The sequence below is a fragment of the Heterocephalus glaber genome, unplaced genomic scaffold (genome assembly GCF_053883595.1).
Source record: "Heterocephalus glaber isolate CG9 unplaced genomic scaffold, H.glaber_assembly_v1.0 deba00000546, whole genome shotgun sequence".
NCBI classification, from domain to species: domain Eukaryota; kingdom Metazoa; phylum Chordata; class Mammalia; order Rodentia; family Bathyergidae; genus Heterocephalus; species Heterocephalus glaber.
The window spans coordinates 40,084,973-40,112,140 of record NW_028258147.1 but is presented as its reverse complement, the minus strand read 5'-3'; the positions used below and the strand labels follow the sequence as shown (position 1 = coordinate 40,112,140).

General features: G+C 36.9%; 1 protein-coding gene across 12 annotated transcripts in view; it reads left to right on the top strand.

Annotated features, from left to right (window-relative positions):
• Kif27 (kinesin family member 27) overlaps window positions 1-25,205 on the top strand; it is a 145,432-nt gene extending 120,227 nt beyond the window's left edge. For 10 of the 12 annotated variants that reach the window (XM_087204771.1, XM_087204772.1, XM_087204768.1 and 7 more), the window contains 5 exons: window positions 3,053-3,268; window positions 8,873-9,079; window positions 10,791-10,989; window positions 13,057-13,221; window positions 24,546-25,205. In XM_087204771.1, the coding sequence (XP_087060897.1) occupies window positions 3,053-3,268; window positions 8,873-9,079; window positions 10,791-10,989; window positions 13,057-13,221; window positions 24,546-25,030 (1,272 nt within the window). In that variant the 3' untranslated portion in view covers window positions 25,031-25,205. Of the gene's footprint in view, window positions 1-3,052; window positions 3,269-8,872; window positions 9,080-10,790; window positions 10,990-13,056; window positions 13,222-13,469; window positions 13,534-24,545 lie in introns of all 12 variants that reach the window. The other 2 variants (XM_087204774.1, XM_087204773.1) reach the window with 2 other exon arrangements.
• Window positions 25,206-27,168: the final 1,963 nt, after the last annotated feature.

The following is a 27,168-nucleotide window of genomic DNA, read 5'->3' as shown; positions in this document are numbered from 1 at the left end:
AAAAATTATAAACTTTATGATAATATACACATACACATATTATAAATTATATATATGATTATATATAAATATATATTATATATTTTACAAACCAGGTATGGTGGTGCATGCCTGTGATCCCAGCTACCCTGGAGCCTGAGGCAGGAGGATTACAACCCTGAGGGTAACCTGGACAACTTAGTGAGAGTCTGTCTTGGAGTAAAACTTTAAAAAGGACATAGTATTTATCTCAATGGTAGAGTGCTTGCCTGCCATTACAAGGCCCTGGGCTCAATCTCTAGTACCAAAAGATTTTTTTTTACAAATTATCTTAAGCTATAATATGTCCATAAACTTGACCAAATTTATCCACATTTTTGTACTAGAGTGAACTAAGAATAGAAACAAAATGTTTAGACACACCAAATCTCAGCCTCCAGGAAATGATAACTTTATAACAGGCCAAGGAAGAAATGTTCAATTTAGAAAAGAAAAAAAACACTACTTTTCAAAACCTAGCCAAGTTATTCTTTTTTTTTTTATTGGTACATTTTAGGTATACAGTATGTTTACATTTATCATTGGGTGCTTGTACCTGTACATGATGTATCTTGGTTCTTATTTTTTCCCCATTACCTGTGCGCCCTTCACCCCCGCCACCTTTCCTCATTTACATAGATTTCATTTCCATTTTTTTTTCTTTTCTCATAATTTTTCCTTTCCCTTCCCTTTCCCCTTCCCCTCCCACCACCCCTACACCTTGGACCTTTTCCTATTTCAAATTATCAATTATTCATTTTAATCATTTGAATCCTAATTTACACTTTCAGTTTCTCACACTAGAGAAACTATTGGTATTTACACATGTGTGTCCTATTTATTTCACTTAAGAGTATGGCTTCTATATGCATCCATTTAGCTATAAATGTCTCTAGTTTCTCATTCTTTATTGCTGAGTAGTACTTCATTTATTAAAAAAACCACATCTTCTTTATCCAGTTTCCAGTTGATGGGCACTTGGGCTGTTTCCAAGCTTTAGTTATTACAAACTGTGCCACTATAAACATGGGTGCACATATATCGCTGTGGTATGATTCTTTTAATTCTTTGGGGAAGATACCCAGCAGGGGAATAGCTGGGCCAAATGGGACCTCTAGCCCTAGTTCTTTGAGGTATCTCCATACTGATTTCCATAGTGGTTGCACCAGTCTGCACTCCCACCAATAATGGAGAAGGGTTCCTTTCTCTCCACACCCCTGCCAGCATTTGTTATTGGTTGATTTCATGATAGCAGCCATTCTTTCTGGGGTGAAGGTGGAATCTCAGTGTTGTTTTGATCTGCATCTCTCGAATGACCAGTGATGTTGAATATTTTTTCATATATTTATTTGCTGCTTTTACTTCTTTGTCTGAGAAATGTCCGTTCATTTCGGATGCCCATTTTTGAATTGGGTCTTTGAATTTGGGGGGTCTGATTTTTTTCATTTCTTTATATATTCTTGATAGTAGACCTTTGTCTGAGGTACAGCTGCTAAAAATTTTTTCCCACGTTATAGGTTGTCTGTTAGCTCTGTTGGTGGTTTCTTTTGCAGTGCAGAAGCTTTTTAATACAATGAGATCCCAGTTGTTGATTCTTTGTGCTAGCTTCCGTGCTACTGAGGATTTGTTCGTAAAGTCTTTTCCTATGCCAATGTCTTCAAGAGTTCTACCTAACTTACCTTCCAGCAAGTTTAGTGTTTCTGTCTTAATACTTAGATCTTTAATCCACTTCGATCTTAGTTTAGTGCATGGTGATAGGTATGGGCCTAGTTTTAATCTTTGGCAGGTTGAAATCCAGTTTTTCCAACACCATTTATTAAATAGGCTATCTTTCCTCCAATGAGGGTGGTTGGATCCTTTGTCAAAGATGAGGTGGCTGAGTATGTCTGGAGTTGTTTCTGCATCTTCTAATCTATTCTACTGATCCTTGAGTCTGTTTCTTTGCCAGTACCATGCTGTGTTTTTATCACAGTAGCTTTGTAGTATAGTTTCAAGTTGCGGATTGTGATACCCCCAGCCATGTCTCTGTTGCCTAGAATTGCTTTTACTATTCTAGGTTTCTTCTGATTCCAAATGAATTTTTGAAATTTTTTCTCTAGTTCTGTGAAGTATATTGTTGGAATTTCAATCGGCATTGCATTAAATCTATTTAGTAGTTTTGGAAGTATGGCCATTTTCACTATATTGGTTCTTCCTACCCAGGAACAAGAGATGTCTTTCCATTTTCTTATATCCTCTTCGATTTCCTTTTTCAGAGTGTTGTAGTTTTCAGTGTAGAGGTCTTTTGCTTCCTTTGTTAGATTGATTCCTAGATATTTCTTTTTTTTTTTTTTTTTCGTACTGGGGATCGAACTTGGGACCTTGCGCTTGCGAGGCAGACACCGGAACCACTGGCCCTATATTTCATTTTTTAAAAAAAATTCTTTTGATGTTTCATTTTTTTTGTATGCTATTGTAAAAGGAATTGTTTCCCTAATTTCTCTCTCAGTGAGTCTGCAATTTGTTTATAAGAAGGCTATTGTTTTTTGATTGTTGACCATATATCCACCTACTCTACTGAATCTGTCAATTAAGTCTAGAAGTCTTTTGGCAGAGTTTTTTTGGTCTTCTATGTAAAGTATCATACCATCAGCAAATAATGACAGTTTAACTTCTTCCTTTCCTATCTTTATTCCTTTTATTTCTTTCTCTTTTCTAATTGCTGTGGCTAATGTTTCCAGAACTATATTGAACAGGAGTGGTGATAGTGGGCATCCTTGTCTTGTTCCTGATTTTAGCGTGAAAGTTTTCAGTTTTTGACCATTTAGTATGATGTTTAGCCAAGGTATTCTTGATAATAAATTCATAGCATATGTCTACATTTTTTAAAAAATTGAATAAGATAATATATTTTGACCCCCCAAAAAATCCACGGGAGAAAACAATAATGTAAGAAGTAAAAATCTATTCCATTTAGTAATTTTCTCTGTGTCTTCCTAACTTTTAAATAGTTGGGTTTTTATTTGAGGTTGTCTGGTGCCTTATGTCTTTTCAGGCCTTAAACACAGACAGTTTAAGAATATCAACTCGCCTGGACTTCCTGGACCAAGAGTTGTCTGAAAAGAGTATGCAGCTCCAGAGCAGCACAGCTGAGGAGAAAACGAAAATTTCAGAACAAGTCCAAGCCCTTCAGAAAGAAAAGGTTCAACTACAGAGACGAAAAAACAGTGTGGACCAGAAACTTAAAAACGGTAGCGTGCTGTCCCCTGAAGTAAGTCCATATTCTTTAGATCTGGAGGTGCTGTATGGTGATGGGTGACCAGCTGATTTCCTTGGTCTCTGTCACACGGTCATAAAAGTGGTGACGTAAACATTGTTTCCTTGAGACTCCATCTGCTGTAATGAGCTCACCTAGCATCTATTTGGCACATAAACCATGCTTGACTACAGACAGATGTCCCCACTTGCTCGCCCACACATGTGGCTCCTTCCTAGCATTGCCAGGCACTAGAAAACTCATACTTGCCCTAAGTGTGTCCTTCTGATCAGAAATCACACAACACAGAAGATGCTTTGAGGAACCCTCCTCAGTTCTTCCAAGGGCACTCGCCTCTCTCTGTGCATCTTTCTAAGGACACTGATAATTCACTGCCCACCACAGATGCCTGTGCATAAAGGGCTGATTCTGTCCATGGAAGTGGGCTGAGGAGAGGCCAGTGTCTGGGCTATTCCCTGCTATGTCCAGACAAACAGATGTACAAAATTCACATTTCAGCAAGATATCTTTTAGTTTCAGTGTTCATCTAGGAAAGCATGTGCTCCTCTTATTTTTATTTTTAAAATTAGATAAAAGATGGTTCATTCATTGGCTATCAAATTGCCCCATACTTTTTCTTTTTAAAACTTTTCATTTCAGTTGGTAATGGTCACTGTACCTTACTTTATCAGACAGAGGAGCCTCAAAAGAATTTTTGAGGCTCCTTTGTCTGATCATTCTTTTGAGCCTGAGTTTTCTTTGCAAATATTTACTATTAATGTTCAAAGCAAGGGAAAATTGCTAAAAGCAGGCGAGTGGCGGAATTTTGTAGTGTCTTAGATTAGGGCAAGAAAGAGAAAGTTAAGGGGGTAGGGAAGAAGAAACAGAAGGAGTGGCATAGTGGCATAGCATTAATTACTGCTCATTGCACTGACAGAAGGAATTGGAGATTGACGTACATGGGGTTAAGCGGCTGCTGGAGGAGCATCACACCCCTCTACCTCTATGTTGGTAACCTGGTGGCCACACAGGGGTGCACAGTGCCAGGCTGGCCTCCCAGGGGCTTCAGCTGGAGCCTTAAGCTTTGTAGACATGAAAGATGAAAGAGCCTTAGATACAGTGGAGCCTAAGGATTTAAGGAATTGTGCCTGCCTGAGACCATACCAGGCCTTGGGGAGGAAACAGAGAAAGTAGAAAATACAGTATTATGTTCCCCTTGAGAAATTCATACTTTCTCTGGGAAAAGCAGTATGTGTAAGAAATTTAAGAAAACTCTAAATCCCAAAGTACACAAAAAAGCAAGTTATAGCTAAGGCAGTAATGCTGTCATTATTCCATGTATGCAAAGCAGTACAGTGATCATTTAGGGAAAATCCATTAAGGCTGCCTTGGTGGATTAGAATCTTAAGCTGAATGATAACACAGAAGGTACTGGCGAAAGAAGAAGGCCATTCTAGGGAGAACATTGTTAAATAAGGCATAGAGATAGAAATGAGCAAATTATTGCAAAAGTACAGTAAGGTCTGCTAATTACAAAGAAACATTGAGGCTTCTATTTCATGTGGAGTTATTTCTGTACCTCAGACATTTTTTATGGTTTTATGGTGAAAACACAGCATTGTGCATGATTCTTGATTAGTAGCCAACCTAAATTACCCTGAGGGAATGAGAAACCTCCCACAGTTGCTGGGGTTTTATTTGGTTTTAGGAGTTTCTATTCACTCTATGGTGGGTTCTCCATATGTAGCTCTGAAGCAAGCTCTGTTCTCATCACTATTTTAAAGCCAAGATCAATATTCCCCAATAGATCTGCCAATAGCAGATAATTAGAGGAAACATGGGATTCTAAAGAGACAAAGGACATCAATAAAATCTAGGTGGAATGGTCTGCTATCTTGATATCTTTAAGCTTACTTAAAATCACAGTATTTTGTCTTTCTATAATAAATTATTTTTCTTGATTGTATTATTTTTTAGGAAGTAATAGGCTTTAGATCACCATCCTAAGAGAGAATTAGCCAGCAACTTACTATATGCAGATCACCTCCCCTTTTTCAATAAAATCTAGAAAGTAAAAAAATTGAACTCTAGTTTTTTCTTCCCTCTCTTCCCTCTTCTTTCTTTTTTTTTTTTTCATTTTTCTTTCCATACTGGGGACTGAATCCCGGGTCTTCACCTGAGCTAAATCTCTAGCTTTTTTTAAAGATGGAGATCTAAGTCACTATAGTTACCCAGCCTGGGCTTAAACTTCCAATCATCTCCCCTCAGCCTTCCAGTGTGCTGAGGTGACAGGTGTGTGCTACCATACCTGGCTTAGTTCTCTTTTTTAGATAGATAGATAGATAGATAGATAGATAGATAGATAGATAGATAGATAGACGATATTTTACTTATATATTGGAACAGTGGTATAATTAATACATGTATACAAAGTATAACAATCAAATTAGGGTAATTAACATTTCAGTCTAATCAAATTTTATCATTTCTATGTAGTGGAAACCTCAGGGCCCTTCTAGTTATCTTGAAATGCAAAATAAATTATAGGCTATAGTTACCCTACTGTACCATGAACATCAGAAGTAATTCCCCCTTCTGTATTGTGGTACCTATTAGCCAACTTCTCTCTGCCCTTCCTACCCTCTAGTGGCCACTATTCTCCTGTCCACTTCTGTGTGATCAACGTTTTTAGCTTCTACAAATAAGTGAGGACATATGGTATTCATCTTGCTGTAGGTGGCTTATTTCATTTAACATAATGTCTTCCAGTTCCTTCCATGCTGCTGCAGATGACAGGAGAGCAACTTGTTTTCTCTTAATACAGAGCTGCTGCCTATAAGTGAGGTTCAGGAAGAAAATATAAGAACTGTTTTTTTTTTTCATCTTTTAAACTTTAAATTCCATGTTTTATGATTAAAATATTCATTTAATTTATGGAGAAATATTCATACAGTATATATGGTGCTCACTTAAAAGTTTTTGTTAGACTTTTGTCTTGTTTTGCTTTTTACTGATAGGGATGTGTGATCTGAAGACCACAGCTTCAGGTCCTTGTTGCTCACAGACTGATCTTTGTGCCAGTGGCAATCCTGGGGAGCAGTATGGTAGACATGCAGACCTCAGGCTCCACCTGGGCCTGCTGGGTCAGGATCTGCATTTTAACAAGCCCCTCAGTGCACATTTAGGTTGGAAAAGCAGTGCACTGTGGTAAAGCATAGTCAGCTCCTCATGACCTGTGGTTTCCCAGGGCAGCCTGTCTGGTCAGCCTGCACCTGCTGCTGAGTTAGTAGGAACATGACCCTTCTGTGATGCAGCACCCCAGAGCAGGCCATTGTCTGGGCTCTGTACTCGTATTATCGTACATTATCTCAGCACTTCCTCAACTCAGATCCGAAACTGTAGAAACTACATTTGTACCACGTACTTTGTTTTCAGCCATGTATAAAGGCAAACTCTGCACATTTTTGTTAAAATGTAAACATAGCATGAATTCAAAAGTGAAATATATTCTTCGGATAATATACTTTTATTTCATGGTTCCTCTTATTCACCTTTCAACATTTAAGGTTTTCTTTTTTTATTCTTAAAAAGGTGACTTATTTCATTCCTTTTAGAGCAGCTGTCAAACTCCCAAACCTCTGATGCTTAGTGATTGCTCAGAGAAGTAGAATGGTTATTGAACATTTTTTCCAAAATGGCTGTTTCAGAAAATTTTGCAAAATGTCCTTTAAAAATGTTTTTCGGGGCCGGGGATTTAGCTCAGTGGTTTCACCACCGGCTGCGCAAGTGCAAGGGCCCGAGTTCGATCCCCAATACCAAAAAAAAAAAAAAAAAAAATGTTTTTCAACCCCCTTCTAGGTTAGGTTATTACATTTGTTTCTTGAATTCAAAAAAGGAGCTCTAGAAGTCACTGTAACTATTCTTTAAGTAGATCAGAAATATTTACATTATTTTCCTTTGAGATGCTGAAGTGTGAAGAAAAATAATTAAGGGCATGGAAAATATCTTTTTTCCCTCTCTCTTTATTAACTCATCCAACATATACTAAGTTTAAACCTTGTGATAGTACTATTTGGGGCATTCAGGAAGTGAGTATGGGCAAGACAGTCTGCCCTCAGAGAACTTAGTTTAGGAACTTAGACCCCCATAACACATGTAAGAATACAGAAACATACAGTGGTGATCAGAAAATGCAGTGAATTGCAGGCCGAGGATTTAGCTCAGTGGTTCCGCTGCCTGCCTTGCAAGTGCAAAGTCCTGAGTTCGATCCCTGGTACAAAAAGAAAAAAAAAATAGAAAAGAAAATACAGTGAATGTTTAAATTTTTAAAAAATTTATTACAGTAAAAGACACATGGCCATTAATCCTCCTCAAAATATTCCCCTCACTTCGAACACACTTATCCCATCATTATTGCCACTGTCTGAAACAGTTCTGGAAGTCCTCTTTCATGAGTGTCTTCACAGGATATGTTAAAAAAAATATAGTAAATGCTGCTGCCTAGTGCCATCCAACAGAAAGGCTGGCTCATAAAAACATTACAGTGTATTTTCATCCACTTTATTCACAGATCTGGTACTATGAGACTTCTAGCTCTTCCCCAAAGTCACAATTACTGTGAAATTGAATTGATTTGGATATCGACGCAGTCATGGCAGTACAACTAAAGACACTCCAGAACTACTTCAGAAAGTGGCAAGAATGATGAGAGATAAATGTATGCAAAGCGAGGGGGAGTAACTGAGGGGCATGTATGAAAGATAATGTGTCTTTTAGTGTAATGCATTTAAAACACACACACACATACATCATATGATTTCTCATAGCTCATATATCCAAGTCTCATCAATCTGAAATAATTTCTTTCCAGGTATTTGGTCTTGTTCTCCCCAAATCATATGTGTTTGGATAGATCTAAGAACAAAGAGTCATATGTATTTGGATAGTCAAAATTTATGTATTTGGATAAATATAAGAAGAAAGAGTCACCAGACTTTTTTCCTACAAAAGAAATCTCTGGTATATGAAAAAATGTTATGTTGTCACCATTTTTAATGCCTCTACTGGAATCTTATGAAATGTTTTACTTCCTTATATCTTCACCACTTTTGTTAAGCCATACTTTGTTTTTTCCCTAGAGACTCTTCTCTACTTACTAATTTTAAAGAACTTATTCTAGATACATTTCTTTTCTCTCCTAGAAATATGTTGTTTTGATAGGTTGTTGGAAGAATAGTAGGGGCCTCTAGATTTCACCAGTGGAAACACTGACATATAAAACTCACTTTAGGAATTGTGCAGGAAGATAATAATATCTTGGATTTGGTGACTAGCATTTACTGTGTTACCGTGAAAAGTTTCAGAACTCACCTAGCTTCTGCATCTTTCATTTTATTACACAGGTTTATTGTGAAGATTCAGTGATTCTGTGTTATAAATACACATACACACAGTGAATTGTGTAGCATAGGAAGAACTAAAACATAATTTTCTTAAAATTTAGAAAAAGAATGTTACTGTCCATTAAACTCAAATAGCATAATACGATCTGAGTATATGACAAAGTCCAGATTATACTGTTTCACTTAAAATGAATGATTTCTGTTGTGTCATATCTAGGAGGAACATGTTCTTTTCCAACTTGAAGAAGGGATTGAAGCATTGGAAGCTGCAATTGAATACAAGAATGAGAATATCCAGAGTCGCCAGAACTTGCTTAGAGCATCATTCCAAAATCTCTCTCATAGTGAAGCAAATGTCTTGGAAAAACTAATTTGCCTAAGTCCTGTTGAGATTAGAGCTATTCTTTTGAGATATTTCAATAAGGTTTGTGTTTCAATGGCAATGTTTACTTATAAAGAGGACTCAAGATGCTCCCTATATTTATGTTGAATTTTGAAAGAAATTGAAAGGCTCGAAGATTGATGGCATAACTACAGATTTAATCATGATTTCTCTTCATGATTTCACCTTCTAATACTGATGTTGTCATCTCATCTCCAAGCTCTGATTGTCCAAGCATGTTGGTCTAACTTGGTGAGGTCCTTAAAATTGGAGGGCTTTTCAGTAGGCCTTATTTCAATGGTCTTAAAAATCAAAGAATTTAAATTGTGTTCCTTCCTTATTGTTTCTTGGTTCTAGATTTAGATGTTTCTACACAGCATTCATGAGAAATAAGAAGGCCCTCCAAGGGCCTTTCGTTGCTTTTGGTAGAATAAACCTGTTGTTTCTCGTTATGTGACTTGAAATGGAGATGAGGTGGTACATGGTGGCAAAGGTAGTGATAAATTCTATTAACCTGAATGTGCTTAAATCAATTAAAATATTTTACTTTATATGAATTTAATAATTTACTGATCCAGAGATACTTCATAGCCCTGAGAACTATATCCATATTTTCTTTAACATTTTTTCCACTTAAGATTATATATGATGGAGTGTTAAATAATTGGTTCCTTTTTGTGAAAAGTATATATAAATTATGGGAATATCGGACATTCAACCAAAAACACTGAAGTTTTTTAGAAGTTCTAATAGTGTAAAACAAAAATGAAAATGCTATGAACAGTCTCCTCTTAGAGAATTACTATCAGTAGTGACTGTTACTGATGAGTTTATATCCTGTTGCTGTGTATGTAGAAGGCAAGAAAAAATGATAGAATGTTATTCTAGGTTTAGATGAGACCTTAAAGCAAGGGTTCTTTTTTCAAAAATAAATTATATTTTAATCTTATCCCATTCCTCTCCCCTCAAACCCCCTCCCTTCCTTATGTGCAAAAGAAAGCAAGGGTTCTTAATGCAAGGTACCCTAGTCAAGCTTGGTGAATTTTCTTTTTCTTTTTTTCTGTTTTTTTTTTGGTACCGGGGATCGAACTTGGGACCTTGCACTTATGAGGCAGGCGCCAGAACCACTGAGCTAAATCCCTGGCTGTTTGGTGAATTTTCTGATCTGAGAAACCTTTATAGAATAAGTATTGATCTGGAGAGGTCATTAGATTACTAACAGAGTCTTTGATGCAGACAATGTGGTGTAAGTACATTTACTTAATAATTTATTTCCAGCAGAGAAGAACCCAACAGACAAAAGGCAGGACCTGAAGCTGAACCTCTGTCCTCATGGTTAAAAAAATTCTGTTGCTTACTTATAACATCCATTTTGGCTTTAAAACAGAATTATCTAGATGTTGCAAGAGTCTTTAGCTTCTCAATATCCACATCGACTAGAGAAACAAGAGTTATAGAATTATAAAATGTAAATTACGGCGATCATATCTAAGAATTCTTGACGGGGTGATTATTAGACTAACATTATATTGAAAATGAAAGTGTTACCAATTCAGAATTCCAGCAAATGAAAAAAGCTGTTAGGTTACTTTGTGAGTATATTATCAAGCCTTTGCCAGAGGACTCAGTACTTTTCAAGAAGCACTTATACTATGGAGATTAGGAAATACATCTCTTTGTAGCCCAGGAAAAGTAAATTAATTTATTGTATTAGGCTAAGACACACTTAAAAGTTCAAAAATATCTTTGCTAGGTGGTTAATTTACGAGAAGCTGAACGGAAACAACAGTTACAGAATGAAGAAATTAAAATGAAAGTTCTGGAACGAGATAATATGATTTGTGAGTTAGAATCTGCACTGGAACATCTGAAATTACTGTGTGACCGGAGACTGACTCTCCAGCAAAAGGAACATGAGCAAAAAATGCAGTTGCTGATACATCATTTCCAAGGTGACTGCCCCTTTTTGTCAGTAAAGTGATGGTGGCATCAAGGAAGGAAGATGGTCAGAAACTGATCACCTAAAAGCTCATTTTAAATAATTACAACTTATACAAGTGTTTGGCCTTTGCATAGTTTGATTACCATGTTCTGGGTTAGTTGACTTTGATGTGTAAGGCTCTTCAGGCTTGAAGAATACCTCTTCTGCCTAGACACACACACACACACACACACACACACACGCACACACACACGAACTGCTGCAATCCTGTTAGTCTGTTGTTAATCTAGTTTTTATGTGGAAATGTAGGATTACTTCTAGGTTTCTGATGTACAGTTGAAAGTTTTCTCTCAGTAATGTAGTACTATAATACTTAAATTATTTTCCATCATATGCCTGGTATATTTCTTGTTATAATTTTCAGGTCACTGTAACATTTTATGCATTAAGATTTTATCTTAGGTCAAAATTAGTCTACCACTGATGGGCATATACTGTGGTCAGTGAGCAGCAGTTCAGCACGCACGCTAACACAGAGAGCTCTCTCAACAGCTGGGCTTTGCATTACCTGGGCCTAGGGCCAGGATACAAGCAGCTGCCACAGCAACAAAATCACTGCCAGGTGATACTGTGACTGCTGTAGTGTAGGCTTCTTAGTTCTAATGCTCATGCATCCAGCTGAAAATGGGTCAGAAGCGATCTGGAAGAAACAACCTGAGAAAACAGAGAATTGAGAAATATATGAAATTTAAATGTTGAGGCAACTTGCCTCCAAGTTACTTCTAACTGCTTAACCAACCATCAGTTGCCCAATGACAGGATTTTTTTTTGGAGGATCCTGCCTATCATTCATTGCATCTAAACATGCTCTCCCTACCATACCTAAAGTCTTTAAAAGTGACATTTAAATAAAATTTTTATAGGATTATACATCAAAACCTGGCACCATAGCCAAATGAGAACATTTTTAAAAATCACTCATTTCTAAAGTTACACGTAGTTTTCATAACAAAGTTGAAACTTAAAATATTAACAATTTGTGAATTTTCTAAACTGAGTGAATATGGAACATAAAGTTGTTGATGGATATAAACATACTTTATAGGGATTTCTTTTTGACAGTGCTGGGGGTTGAACTCAGGGCCTCATGCATGCTAGGCTAGTGCTCACTGAGTTACACTCCTGGCCCTACTTTATGGGGACTCTTGATTTATGATGCCATTAAGTTTCAAAATAAGATGATGATAAATTAAGTTTCAAAATAAGATGATGAATTAAACCATAGAAATATACTTAAAATTTTATGAAACATTTGAGTATAACAAAAAATTACAAACCAGTAGAACCATTTTATAAATATGTCAGCAAGAGAGAATAGGTCCTAAAGTATGTATTTTCTGAAAGTCAGCTGCTAGGTTTTATTGTTTCAGAACAATGATTGATTCATAAGTATGAGAGGCTTCAAGTTCTATTGTTGCATAAAGTAGAATTTAATGCTGTGTATTTCCTTATTTTTCTGTGTTTATCTTTGTGATTTAATTTTTCTAGTCTCTTAACAACTTTTTTTGTGGAGGTGTGGCTATATATTTCTTAGGTCTGCAAACCCTAGACTTATGATTTTCCATATAACCACAGTTCCCAATACAAACTTTGAGTAAGATATTAATACAGTTGCTAGATGGAGTTCTAAGCATGTGAACTTTTTGTAGGAAGTACTACTTATGCTGTTGTAAAATCTTGTTAGTAGCAAATGAAAAATAAGTTTATGAATCATGAGTATGTTGTGGTTAATAGGGGATGGGGTAGAGAAGGTAACTATGGGTACAACCTTTCAAAAAATTTTACAGGCAGAAGGATCCAAATTGTAGGAGAAAACAAATTCATTAAGGTAACAGATAGTGTAATACACATCTGACCCTTTAAAGATAGTCTGCATCTATGTTAAGGATTTAGCTCAGTGGTTCTGCTGCCTGCCTCACAAGCTCAAGTCCCGAGTTCAATCCCCGGTACCCAAAAAACCCCCATAATTTAAAACTTTATTTAAAACCAAGTTAAAATGTAAATTTTTGCTTTATAGAGCAAGATGGAGAAGGCATTGTAGAATCTTTAAAAATATATGAAGATAAAATCCAGCAGTTGGAAAAAGACCTTTATTTCTATAAGAAAACCAGCAGAGATCTTAAGAAGAAACTTAAAGAAGTGGCACAGGAAGCAGTTCAGTGGCCACCAGCATTACCAGAACGTAAGGCTTTTGCTGTTACTATGACACCTACACTGTTTCTCTGGGATTTGGTAGAGTCATGCCTGGTTTACAGTATAGGGTTTCCCAAGTGACTTGATTACAGTGTAACAGTTAACTTCTATTTGTCTCTATAGCAAAAATAGTTGTTTTTTTGTATGTATAAAATACAGCCCCATGAAAAGTGAATGAATGAATGTATATTTGTAAAGGAAACAGTCATTAAAAAGGGTTTTTTTGTATTTTTCCAGAGGACAAGGCATTATTTACCACGGAAAATACTTAGAACAAATTTGAAAATTAAAGAACAATGAGGTTGAGTATGAAATATTATTCCAAAAGAACGTTAACTCAAATAAAGGTTGCTGCAAATAATATCTTCTGTAATATAAATGCTAGGGTTATTCTTCAGTGGATTCATGAATCTCTTCAATACGTTCATCATTTGGAATGTAAACACTGCTGGGAGAGTCACTCATTTTATTTCTAGCACTGATCATAGATTGGCACTATAAACTTTAATTTTCTCTAATTTTTCTTAACAGTTGAGGAGTGCAGTTCTCTTTGTAAAAATATTTAAATATGTAAAATACAAATTACTAAATAAAACTATAAACTACCTAAAACTGTAGGATATGATCATCTGTTATTCTAAACATGCCAGTTAGTGGCTTTGTAGACCTTAATTTATTTAATCCTTAAAATAACCCTATAATTTAAATTAGTTGTTGTTTTCCTGCTTTATAGTAAACTAAGCCATCTGATTGCCATTAAAAGAGATGTGTAGGGCCGGGGATTTAGCTCAGTGGTTCTGCTGCCTGCTGCGCAAGCACAAGGACCCGAGTTCGATCCCTGGTACCAAAAAAAAAAAGGAGATGTGTAATAGAACTATTTGGTAAAAGTATATGTATTTCTAAGATAAATCAGATCTTTTGTATTATGATCTGTGGAAATTAATATGATAAAATGCGTTGTTGAGACAGACTGTCCTTGCATAATTATATGTAGAGGGCCGGGGATTTAGTTCAGTGGTTCCAGCGCCTACCTCGAAAGCGCAAGGTCCCGAGTTCAATCCCTGGTACCAAAAAAAAAAAATTATATGTAGATATGTGGAATTAGCATCTTTGTAAACAAAATGATCAAATATGGCAAAATACTCTGCCAAAGTAAAAAGTACCATGAAAGTAATATGTTACTATGATTAAAATATACCCCCTTTAATAAAACTAGAGAGGAATAAATATTTCTAAACTAACATTTTATCAAAGAATTAGTCTTTCTTTAGAGAATATTCTTCTAAGAATTTATAGGCTGTGAAAAGTTGACTTTTTTTTCCTTTTAAGAGTAGGAAGTATTTATTGAGGGAAAGATAGTTTCCAAGAGAGACAGAAGGAAGCTTGTAAAATGGGATGCCCTGAAAAGTTGACTTTAAAATCTCTTAGAAATAAACCTATTTTGTACCTTTTAAGAAAACGACTTAAAGATGGACACACAAGAAGATACAAAGAAGTCAGTGAAGAACTATATTTATGTGCAGTGATAATCATAGCTACTAGGGATCCTGAGGCAGGAGGATTTCAAATTCAAGGCCATACCCTGAGTCAAAATTACAAAAAAAAGCTATAAAAAGAGCTGGAGGTGTAGCTCAGTGGTGGAGCACACACCTAGCATGTGCAAGGGCCTGGCTTCCATTGCCAGTGCTGAAAAAATATACTCATGTGCAATGAAAAGATATATGCTGAATATAGAATATATGTAACATAGTTTTAAAATTCAAAAGTCAGTAGTATTTTACAAAAGTAGTTCTCATGCTACGTTATGCAAATAGTTATATACAGATATTTTCACAAATACTTTTATTTAACCTTCAAACTCAGGGTAGGCCAGTGTCTGCTAAGCCCATTTTTTTCATGAGGCAGTAAAGCTTAGAGAGGCCAAGGGACAACAAACAGACTGTAATTAAAATATGGTTGAACGTTCCTCATCTTCTAACGCTGGTCCAGTGTTGTAGGATAAGAGTTGTTTTAGGATAGAGATGTGATGCAAACATTCACACACTGCCAAGGAGACTAAACATTCTGATTATCCATGGAGGAGTGCAGAAGTGCTCACTGACATAACTCATTTCCTTAAAATACTACCTGCAATACGTAGTTGAAACGTTTTCTTGAAACAGTACTTGCAGAAATTTAAAAGTTGCCAAGCGTGGTGGGGCATACCTATAATCCCAGCGCTTGGGAGGCTGAAGCAGGAGGATCACCATGAGTTTGAGGCAAGCCTAGGTTACTAGTGAGTTCAAGGCCAGTCTGAACTACATAGCAAGGCCCTGTCTTAAAAAATAAAGAAAAACAAAAGCAAAAAATTTGAAAAATAAACAAGTATTAAGGAAAAGACAGAACAACCAGTATATGACCATCCTAGATTTTTTTTTTTTCTTTTTTGGTACCAGGGATCTAACTCAGGACCTTGTGCTTACGAAGCAGGCAGTGGAACCACTGAGCTAAATCCCTGGCCCTCAACCTAGCATTTTTTAAAAACCCACTTTCAGGGCTGGTGGTATAGCTCAGTGGTAGAGGGTATGCTCATCATGTGTGAAGCCCTCGGTTTGATCCCCAGCCAAAAAAATAAACAACCCCTACTCGTTTTCAGATTTCAGGTACCTGGAATTAGATGTCAAGTCTGTAAATGGCCTGTGTTTATGCGACTGAGTTTACTAACAGTGCTTTTAAATGACAGTGTGGTGTGGTGGTATAAAGATCTAAGAAAACTATGTCCTCATCTTGCTCTCCAAGAAAACAGACACAGCTAAAAGCCAATCTTGGGGAGGTGTAAAAGGTGGATAACACTTGTCTGACCAACCTGCCTAAGAAGTGTACTTCTGATAATATTGTTGAAAATTTATTTCAGCTTATTTGTTATTCTACCTAGAAACATTTTAAATGCTCTTTTGGCTATAAAAAGTAATTAATAGTATTATAGAAAAAATTTGAAAATATAGGAGAAAAAAACCAAATCACCCATAAGCATAATTTTAGCATAATTCTTTTCATAGCTTCATGTTTTAAAAATTACACTTGCAGTCATATTGGGAATTTATCTTATACTGTGTCCTATCTTAAAATGCTACTTTAGGCCGGGTGTGATGGTGCCTATAATCCCAGCACTCAGGAGGTTGAGGCAGGAGGATTGCCTGGAGTTCAAGGCCAGCCTGGATACATACTGAGTCTCTGTCTCAAATAAGAAAACAAACAAGCAACTTTATTTATTTATTTTTGTTAAATTCTTTTATTGGTACAGTTTAGGTATACAACACAATTACATTTCTCATTGGGAATTGTACCTTTACATAATGCATCTTGGTTCTTATTTTTTCCCCATTCCTAGCCCTCCCTTCACCCCCTCCACCCTTCCGTATTTACAAAGACTTTATTTCCATTTTTTCCATTTCTCATCATTTTTCCTTTCCCTTCTCTCCTTTCCCCTGCCCCTCCCACTACCCCTAACCCCTTTGGACCTTTTCTTCCTATTTTACATTATCGATTATTCATTCTAATCATTGGTACATTTTAGGTATACAATATAATGACATTCATCATTGGAAATTTGCACCTTTACATAATCTCTCTTGGTTCTTATTTTTCACCCTTGCCCAGCCCTCCCTTCAACCCCTCCAGTCCTCCCTATTTACAAAGATTTTTCCATTTTCTCATGTTAATCCCATTCCCTTCTATCCTTTCCCCAGCCCTCCCACTTCCTTCCCCTTTGCCCCTTTTCTTCCTATTTCATATTACCTATTATATATTTTAGTCCTTATTTACACTTTCAGTTTCTCACACCAGAGAAATTATTCGGTATTTATACATGTGTGTCCTATTTATTTCACTTAAGAGTATCGCCTCAATGTGCATCCACTTAGCTATAAATGTCTCTAATTTCTCTTTTTATGGCTGAGTAGTACTCGATTTTATTTTAAAAAACACATTTTCTTTATCCAGTCTTCAGTTGATGGGCATTTGGGCTGTTTCCAAGTTTTAGCTGTCACAAACTGTGCTGCTATGAACATGGGCGCACATATATCACTGTGGTAAGATTCTTTTAATTCTTTGGGGAAGATCCTCCACAGTGGAATAGTGGGATCAAATGGGACTTCCAGTCCTAGTTCTTTGAGGTATCTCCATACTGATTTCCACAGTGCTTACGCCAGTCTACACTCCCACCAGCAGTGGAGCAGGGTTCCTCTTTCCCCACAGCCCCGCCAGCATTTGTTATTGGTTGATTTCATGATAGCAGCCATTCTTTCTGGAGTGAGGTGGAATCTCAGCATTGTTTTCATTTGCATCTCTCGAATGATCAGTGATGTTGAACATTTTTTCATGTATTTATTTGCTATTTCTACTTCTTTGTCTGAGAAATGTCTGTTCCTTTCAGATGCCCATTTTTGGATAGGGTCTTTAAATTTGGGAGGTCTGATCTTTTTAAGTTCTTTATAGATTCAAGATAGTAGACCTTTGTCTGAGGAAGAGCAGGTGAAGATTTTTTTCCCACATTGTGGGTTGTCTCTTCACACTGCTGATGGTTTCTCTTGCTGTGCAGAAGCTTTTTAATAAGAAGAGATCCCACTTGTTGATTGTTTGTGCTAGTTCATGGGCAACTGAGGTTTTGTTCATAAAATCTTTTCCTACACCGATGTCTTCAAGAGTTCTACCTGACCTCTGTTCCAACTGCTTCAGAGTTTCTATTTTAATATTTAGATCTTTAATCCATTTTGATTTTAGTTTAGTGCATGGCGAGAGATATAGGTCTAGTTTTAATCTTTGGCAAGTTGAAACCCAGTTTTTCCAGCACCATTTATTAAAGAGGCTATCTTTCCTCCAGTGAGGGTGTTTGGCTGCTTTATCAAAGATGAGATGGCTGAGTGTGTCTGGCATTGTTTCTGAATCTTCTAATCTGTTCCACTGGTCCTCAGGTCTGTTTCTTTGCCAGTACCGTGCTGTTTTTATCATAGTATCTTTGTAGTATAGTTGCAGGTTGGGGATTGTGGTACCCCTTGCCATGTCTCTGTTACCTAGAATTGCTTTTGCTATTCTGGGTCTCTTCTTGTTCCAAATGAATTTTTGGATTGTTTTCTCAAGGTCCATGAAGTATGTTGCTGGAATCTCAATTGGGATTGCATTGAATCTATATAGCAGTTTTGGAAGTATGGCCATTTTCACTACATTAATCCTTCCTACCCAGGAGCAGGGGATGTCTGTCCATTTTCTGATACCATCTTCAATCTCTCTTTTCAGAGTGCTATAGTTTTCAGAGAAGAGGTCTTTGATTTCTTTCATTAGGTTGTTTCCTAGGCATTTCAGTTTTTTAAATGCTATTGTGAAAGGAATTATTTATCCTATTTCTCTCTCAGTGAGTCTGTCATTGGTGTAGAGGAAAGCTATTGATTTTTGTGCGTTGACCTAGTAACCAGCTACTTTACTGAATTTGGTTATTAAGTCTAGAAGACTTTTGGTGGAGTTCTTGGGGTCTTCTATATACAGTATCACGTCATCTGCAAATAATGACAATTTGACTTCTTCATTTCCTATCTTAATTTCTTATATTTCTTTCTCTTGTCTAATTGCTGTGGCTAATATTTCCAGAACTATATTGAACAAGAGTGGTGATAGTGGACATCCTTGTCTTGTTCCTGATTTTAGTGTGAAGGATTTCAGTTTTTGACCATTTAGTATGATATTGGCTGTTGGTTTTTCATAGATGGCTTTTATCAGTTTGAGGTAGAGACCATCTATTCCAATTTTTTGTAGGGTTTTTATCATAAATGCATGTTGGATTTTGTCAAATGCTTTTTCTGCATCTATGGAGATAATCATATGGTTTTTGTCCTTGGCTCTATTGATATAGTGTATTACATTGATTGATTTTTGTATGTTAAGCCATCCCTGCATCCCTGGGATGAATCCCACTGATCAGGGTGTATGGTCTTCTTGATGATCTTCTGCATTCTATTTGCCATTATCTTATTAAGGATTTTTGCATCTATGTTCATTAGTGAGATTGGCCTATAGTTCTCCTTTTCAGTTGGGTCTTTCTCTGCTTTGGGGATCAAGGTGATGCTTGCTTCCAGGAATGAATTTGAGAGTATTGCTTCCCTTTCAATTTCATTGAAGAGTTTAAACAGTAGTGGCAGTAGTTCCTCTCTATATGTGTTATAAAATTCAGCAGTGAAGCCATCAGAGCCAGGGCTTCTCTTAGTTGATAAGTTTTTAATTACATTTTCAATTTCATTGGTTGATATTGGATTGTTTAGAATTTTTAGGTCTTCTTTGTTCAACTTGGTAATTCATATGTACTTAGGAATCTGTCCATTTCTTCTATGTTTTCCATCTTATTGGTGTATAGGTTCTAGAAATAGGTATTGATGATCCTCTGGATTTCTGCTGGGTCTGTTGTAATTTCACCCTTTTCATTCCTAATTGCATGGATTTGGGCCTTTTCTTTCCTTTTTCTGACAAGATTGGCTAAGGGTTTGTCAATTTTGTTGATTCTTTCAAAAACCAACTCTTGGCTTCATTGATTTTTTTGTGTCGTTCTCTTAGTCTCCATTGCATTGATTTCTCCTCTGATCTTTATAATTTCCTCCCTGGTATGAGCTTTGGGGTTGTCCTGCTCTTCTTTTTCTAGAAGCTTGAGGTTCAGCATCAGGTTGTTTAATTGGGCTCGTTCTGTTTTCCTAATATCCATATTCACTGCTATGAATTTCCCTCTTAAGACTGCTTTCATTGTGTCTCATAGATTCCAATATGTTGTATTGTCATTGTCATTTAATTGAAGGAACTATCTGATTTCTTCTTCAATTTCCTCTGTGACCCATTGGTTATTCAGAAGTGTGCTGTTCAATTTCCATGTGTTTACGAAATTTTTCAAGTTTCTTTTGCTATGGATCTCCAATTTCCTTGCACTATGGTATGATAATATACAGGGGATAACTTCAATTCCTTTGCACTTACTTAAACATGTTCTATGTGTGAGTATGTGGTCTATTTTGGAGAATGACCCATGTGCAGCTGAGAAGAATGTGTATTCTGATTTTGTAGGGTGGAAGACTCTGTAAACATCTGTTAAGTTCATTTGTTCAGGAGTTCGATTGAGTTCTAGTATTTCATTACTTATTTTTTTGTCTAGCTGATCTATTTGTGACAGTGGGGTGTTGAGGTCCCCCACTACAATTGTATTAGTGCATATATGACTTTTCATGTCCGTTAGTATTTGTTTTATATAGTTGGGTGCACTAGTGTTTGGTGCATAGATATTTATGATTGTCATCTCTTCCTCTTGGATTGTTCCCTTACAAGGATGTAGTGTCCTTCTTCGTCTCTCTTAATCAGTGTTGGTTTGAAATCTTCTTGATCTTCAAAGAGGATAGCTACTCTTACTTTTTTCTGGGTTCCCGTCTCATGGAGTATTGTTTTCCACCCTTTAACTTTCAGTCTGTGAGTTTCCTTTTGAATTAAGTGTGTTTCTTGTATGCAGCATATTGTTGGATTTTGCTTCTTGACCCATTCTGCCAGTCTATTTCTTTTGACTGGTGAATTGAGATCATTAAAGTTGATAGTTATAACTGAAATATATTGACTTGTCATTGCCATGACTTTTTCTTTTTGTTGGGTTCTCCCCCTTTACATTTAATTTCTTGTCATGCCAGATGGGTTCATTCTGCTTTGCTTCCTGGGGTTGTGCTCCTCAATGTCTGTTCCTAGGATATTGTGTAAAATTCTTTAGAGTGCTGGTTTGGTATTCACAAAGTTCCTAAGGTGCTCTTTGTCATGAAAGTATCTTATTTCTCCATCCATTTTGAAAGATAGTTTTGCAGGGTACATCAATCTGGGTTGGAGGCTGTTTTCTTTTAGGGCTTAGAATATGTCACTCCAAGTTCTTCTTGCCTCGATGGTTTGTGTTGAGAAGTCTGCTGTGATTCTGATGGGCTTTCCTTTGTATATGATTTGTTTCTTTTCTCTGACTGCTTGTAGAACTTTGTTCTTCTGTTGAGTTTCTGGAATCTTAACAATTATATGCCTATGTGTAGATTTCTTTTGATCAAGGCTATTTGGAGTCCTATATGCCTCACTTATCTGTATATCTAGTTCTTTTCCCCTGGTTGGGAAGTTTTCTGCCATTACTTCTGTGAACCGTTTTTTATGTCATCTGCACTCTCTCGTTTCTTCATTGACTCCAGTCAGTATTATGTTATTCTTCTTTGTGTCGTCTAGCAGCTGCTGGGTTGATTTCTCATGTTCCCTTACAATTTTGAAGCAATTTTTCTTTTCCTGGTCATTACTTGCAATCTTATCTTCTATATTTGAAGTTCTGTCCTCACATTGGCTCATTCTGCTGTGTAGACTTTCAATGGAGTTTTTCATCTCCTGGAAATCTATTTGCATCTGTTTTATGCATTCCATTTGTTTCCAGTGTTGGGATTCCATCATGTTCCTGAGCTCCTCTCTAGATTTATTAATCATGTCTTGCACTAGGGGCACAATTTCTCCTGTTTTCTGAGAAATTATTTCTGATTTCATTTTTTCCAGATCCCCTTTTGTTGCCAGTTCAGTGAGTCCAGGTGGTTGAGTATCAGAGTGTTCCATCTCATTTACCTTTGGGGTTGCTGTGGGTGATCTGGAAGTTTGGTTTTGAGACTTATTTATGTGTTTTTTCATTTCGACTGGGGGGATGGGGGGGTGCTGTTCGCGCCTGCGCAGATCACCTCCTCTGAGCTGGGAGAGGTGGGACAGGGGCCGGGAGCAGCGGTAGGGATGGTGGCCGGGAAACCCTTTCCTGTGGGCTGGGAGCAGCGGGAGGGATGGTGGCTGGGAAGCCCCTTCCTCTGGACCAGGAGCAGTGGGACAGCAGCTCAGAAGCCCCTACCTCTGGGCCAGGAGTGGTGGGATGTATGGCAGCCCAGAATCCCCTTCCTCTGGGCCATGCCAAACAGGGAACTTTAATATAATGACATTAAGCAAAGCTTATTTGAATTATAAAATAATTTATATCAAATTCTGAGTTCCCTAAAATGTGCACTATCCTTAAAAATCAGTGTCCTAGTTACTATAAAACTGTCTTGGTATTCAGTTCATTGGGATTTCTGTATGTATGTACTTTTTTTTTTTTGGTATTGGGGATCAAACTCAGGACCTCACACTTGCCAGGCAGGTGCTGTGCCTCTGAGCTAAATCCCTGGCCCTGTATGTGTATACTTTGAGATGTAATCTCACTATGTTGCGCACGCTGTCCAACTCATGGGCTCAAGTGACCCTTTGGCCTTAATCTCTGAAGTAACTGGGACCATAGGCACACACTGTCATGCCCACATTTTATTTCACTGAGTTTTGATAGTAATCTTCTTGTTGTCTCCCTACAAGACTTGTATTTATCTTATTTTTGGCATTTTAAAATAGCAGAAAAATTAATCTTTTAATTATAATATCTTAGTCCTTTGGTGGTCATATCTCTGTTATAGGTTATCTGTTTTCTAATATATTTTGGAAGGATAAAGTCAATTTATATGGACATGCTGTTTCTGTGCTTAAGTATTTAAAACTATTCTTGTATCAATTTAAATCACTATCTCAAACTATAAGGTTGCAAGAGTCAGATATAGGTTTCTGGGTTGGAATCTTTTTTTTTTTCAATGATGAAGATCAGATACCAGGGCTCACCCATGCTAAGGAAGTGCTCTACCCTTAAGCTGCATGGCTAGCTCTGAAATCCTAACTTCTTTTACTAGGTATGTGACCTCAGACAAATTAATATTTCCTTCATTTGCTACCTAAGTTGTAAAATTGTAGTAGAAGGAAACTTAGATTATGAAGACTCCAAGTGGGCTTGGGGTGAGTCTCAGCAGTGAGCCCATCTCTGCTCTTCCACATATGATCTCTAGAAATCAAATGCCTAATTCTGGCACTAGACACTGTGACCTCTGTGCAGCAGAATTTTTTTAAAGCTTCCTGGTGACTAATGGGTAGCAAAGTTTGGGAACTATCATCTATAGGCAGCTTTGAATCTGGTGTGGTTCCACGTCAGAATCTATGTCATTTGTTAGCTCAGGTGTTTTGTTTTTGAAGGATTTTAAAAACTAGAATATCAGTTATGTTTTAAAGTCAAAGTGGGCATTTGGGCCTGCAGAGTCATCTAAACGGATAGTGTCAACTCTGAACCAGCTGCTGTTGCTATGCAGAAACTATTAGCTTTACTTATTTTTCTATAAAACCTAGAAATCTGTATTTTTTTTTTTTTTTTTTTTTTTGTACCAGGGATCAAACTCAGGTCCTTGCGCTTGCAAGGCAGGTGGCGGAACCACTGAGCTAAATCCCTGGCCCAAAATCTGTATTTTTATATGAAATGTTCTAAGTTATTTTGTTGTTGTTTTATTTTGGTTCTGGGGATCGAACTCAGGTCCTTGCACTTGTGAGGCAGGTGGTGGAACCACTGAGCTAAATCCCCAGCCCTAAAATGTTCTAAGTTTTAAATTTTGGGTCATATATTATTAACATTGGAGGCCAACTAAAACATGTCTGTGAGCCAAATTTCACTTGGGGGCTACCTGTGTACAACCTGTTTTTAAATTTTGTCTTCACAGGACTAAAAGTATAATAAGCATGCATCAACATATATTTAAGTTGGTATTTTTCATCAATTTACATCTAGTATCTATGTGGATTTTTATTAAGTCAGGTTTTATCTATGATATTAGGTATGATTTAGGGATGTCCAAGCTTTGATGTCTTCACTCACTCAGTCACTCATTGCAGTGGGGTCTCTGTCTCAACTCTGTTTTGATGGTGGAAGTTAGGGCACACATCCCAGAGTGTATTTGATGGCAGAGACCCACTATCATGCTGGAAGGCCATGCAAGACTAGATTTGCATACATATCATGGCAAATATCTGAAGCATATCTGGAGATACTAGGGCAGAGCCAGTATTCTCCAGAGCTAGCTTCAGTTGGCCAGTATTTGGAATTCACCGGCAATAAACCAAGGAGTGGGCAGACATGGAAAGCCACCAGCTACACCCAGAGTGCTCCTGGGATTCCTGGAAGTACCAAACAAAATCCCTAGTACCAAAACTTCAACTTTGTCCCCTGAATTAAAATTCTGAGTTATTCACATACAAGATGCCTGTAAGTGAAATAATTCATATTCACACATCTGTTTAACAAAAAATCTGGAAAATATGTATATTGAGTAATAGTAATATTGTTACATTAGGGTATTATGATTAAAATATCTGATTTTGAGAAAATAATCTCTGAATTTTAAATTTTGGGCTTATTTTTAGATCATGATGCTGCAGATGGAGTTCCAAACCCAGAAGAGGCACCTGTGCTTTCCGAAGAATTAAAATGGGCATCCAGAACTGAAAGTATGAGATTAAGTGGAAGAGAAAGAGAAGTAGACACTTCTTCAAGCAGTTTAAGAACACAACCAAATTCTCAGAAGTGTTGGGACGATGTCTCAGAGTTACCTCCAGTTTGTAGCTCTTTACCACCCTCCAGTGGATACTTGTTAAGCAATGAAGATAAAACAGAAATAGATGAAAACCAGCTTATAAAATCTCACAGTCGACCACCACACCAAATTCAGCCAGTAGGAGACATGGGACAGCTTCACGCGGTCACACCTGTAAAGCTGTGTCGCAAAGAATTGCGCCAGATTTCTGCCTCGGAACTATCACTGCGACGTTCTAGTCTTGGAGTTGGGGTTGGACCAATGCCTGCCAATCCCATTCAAATATCTAGGGAACCTCGTGACTTGAAAACATAGACAATAGACAAACAATAGAGCTTCTAATTTAATAGATAATGTAAAAAGGTTCCATTTTCTAACTTGTTAAAAAAAATTAAAGCCCATGCTCACCAGCTCTTCCATCAGGATAAAGGAAGAAGGGACTGAATGAATCTTTTTACATACTTTATAAGAGATATATATCTTCTGTAGTATATTTTATGAGTTTCAGTTTACATTTCCATAATAAACAAGTTTTCCAATACTTGATAGTATTTAAATATTTTCATTTATAAATATGTGTAAAAATTTTAAGGCATGTTTGTTTTGTTTTTTATTTTTCAGACATATTTGAAGAACAAAACTAGTATACTAAAATATCCTTCAAATGTATATTACTATATAATATAAAAGTATGTTATATTATAAAAATATAGTTTAATACATTAAGTATATTATTGTTATTCTAAAATACTAGTATATTGCTTTTTTTAAAGGTCCAGCTAAATATTACTTAGGTTGGAGAGAGAATCACATGCTGCATATGGTTCAGCACAGCTGAAATTTTGTGTGCCAAAATGAAGTCTTAGGCTAAGATATCTTGCCAGGTTCATTGTCTCAGGTTGATTTGCAGTTCTAGGTCCAAAGAAGTTGGGTGGTCAATCTTGACTCTGCTCTCTGATCTTTTTCTAGAATGTTTTAAAATGTATAACGTTATGTTAGGTTTGCTAATATAACGCGATGTAAGTTTTCATCTTTCCCCTGCCCTGTACTTTCAACATATCTCATTATGCTACCAAAATTGGGAGATATGGACACAGTTTCATGGAACAAGGAAGCAGTGATAGAATAATACTAAAGCATTCCAGCATTCCCAGGAAGAACACACTTATATGCAGTACCTGGTCACATGGAAGATGCTGTAAAGCTTGAAGTCTACCCAGAGGATCGTTAGCTAATAATCTGATGGGTTTCATTCTCTTCTATAATCTGCTTTTTCAGTTTTTTTATACAGGCAGGCAGAACTACTCTGGGACTGCAAATATGTAAATGAATTTTTTCCTAAGTTCTTTGGGCGAAAATCTTAACTATATAATGTTCAGAATTAAGAACTGAACAATTTCCCATTGGTTCTTTTTCACTATATTTTTCTATCACAGGCAATATTTCATCATAATGACCGAACATATTTTGTTACTTTTCATTTTCCAATTATTTTTAAACTAGAGTGGAGTTTCTCAGAGTAATTGAATGGGGGCAGCAGCAAAACCACCCTGGCTTCTTATGGATGGCTACCCAGTGAGAGTCACCCATTTCTTCCTGAATCCATCTTTTCTTATCTGATGCTGCTGTGGGCTTTTCTTTTGTACTTTCCTCTGCTGTTGTTGACCTGACCCACTCTACCAAGACCCAGACTGTCACCTTGTGCTCCCACACATACTTAAGGGTTCTCCCTTTCTCTAGTTGCTAGCCCCTAGGGAATAGTATCCCTTGTCCTGTTGCTCAAAACCAGTTCTGAGTTTGGTTGGGTTTTTTTTTGGTACCAGGGATCAAACTTGGGACCTTGTGCTTTTGAGGCAGGCGGCAGAACCACTGAGCTAAATCTCCGGCCCACTAAAAACCAGGTCTTACATGAAAAGAGAAGCATTTCTAAATGGGTGAATGGTTTATCTTTTAAGCATGGTACTAAAATTTAAATTTTATTTAAAATTATGGTTTAACTAGATTTCTGTGGAATAAACCTGGGAACTGAACAATTTATAACATTGGCCTAATGAGAAACTGCCTTTGGTTTGGATGACAGAATAGATAGATAGATAGATAGATAGATAGATAGATAGATAGATAGATAGATAGATAGATGAAAAATATATATATATTAAAATATATATATTTTATGGCAAAAGCCCATAGCAATTATCCTTTTATTAGTAAAATATTGATGAAGATCCCATCTTGGTTACCTTTCTTGTTTCTGAGACAAAATACCTGACACTCAAAGTTAAAAGAGGAAAGGTTTATTTTGGCTCACAGTTTTCAGAGGTATCAGTTCATAGTTGGATGGCTCTAAGGAAGGGTAGCATGGCAGAGGGGGTCATGGAGGAGAAACAGTTCATGGAGGGCAGAAGGCAGGAAGGCAACAACCTCCGTTTCCCTTTTCTCCCTTCCAGACTCCC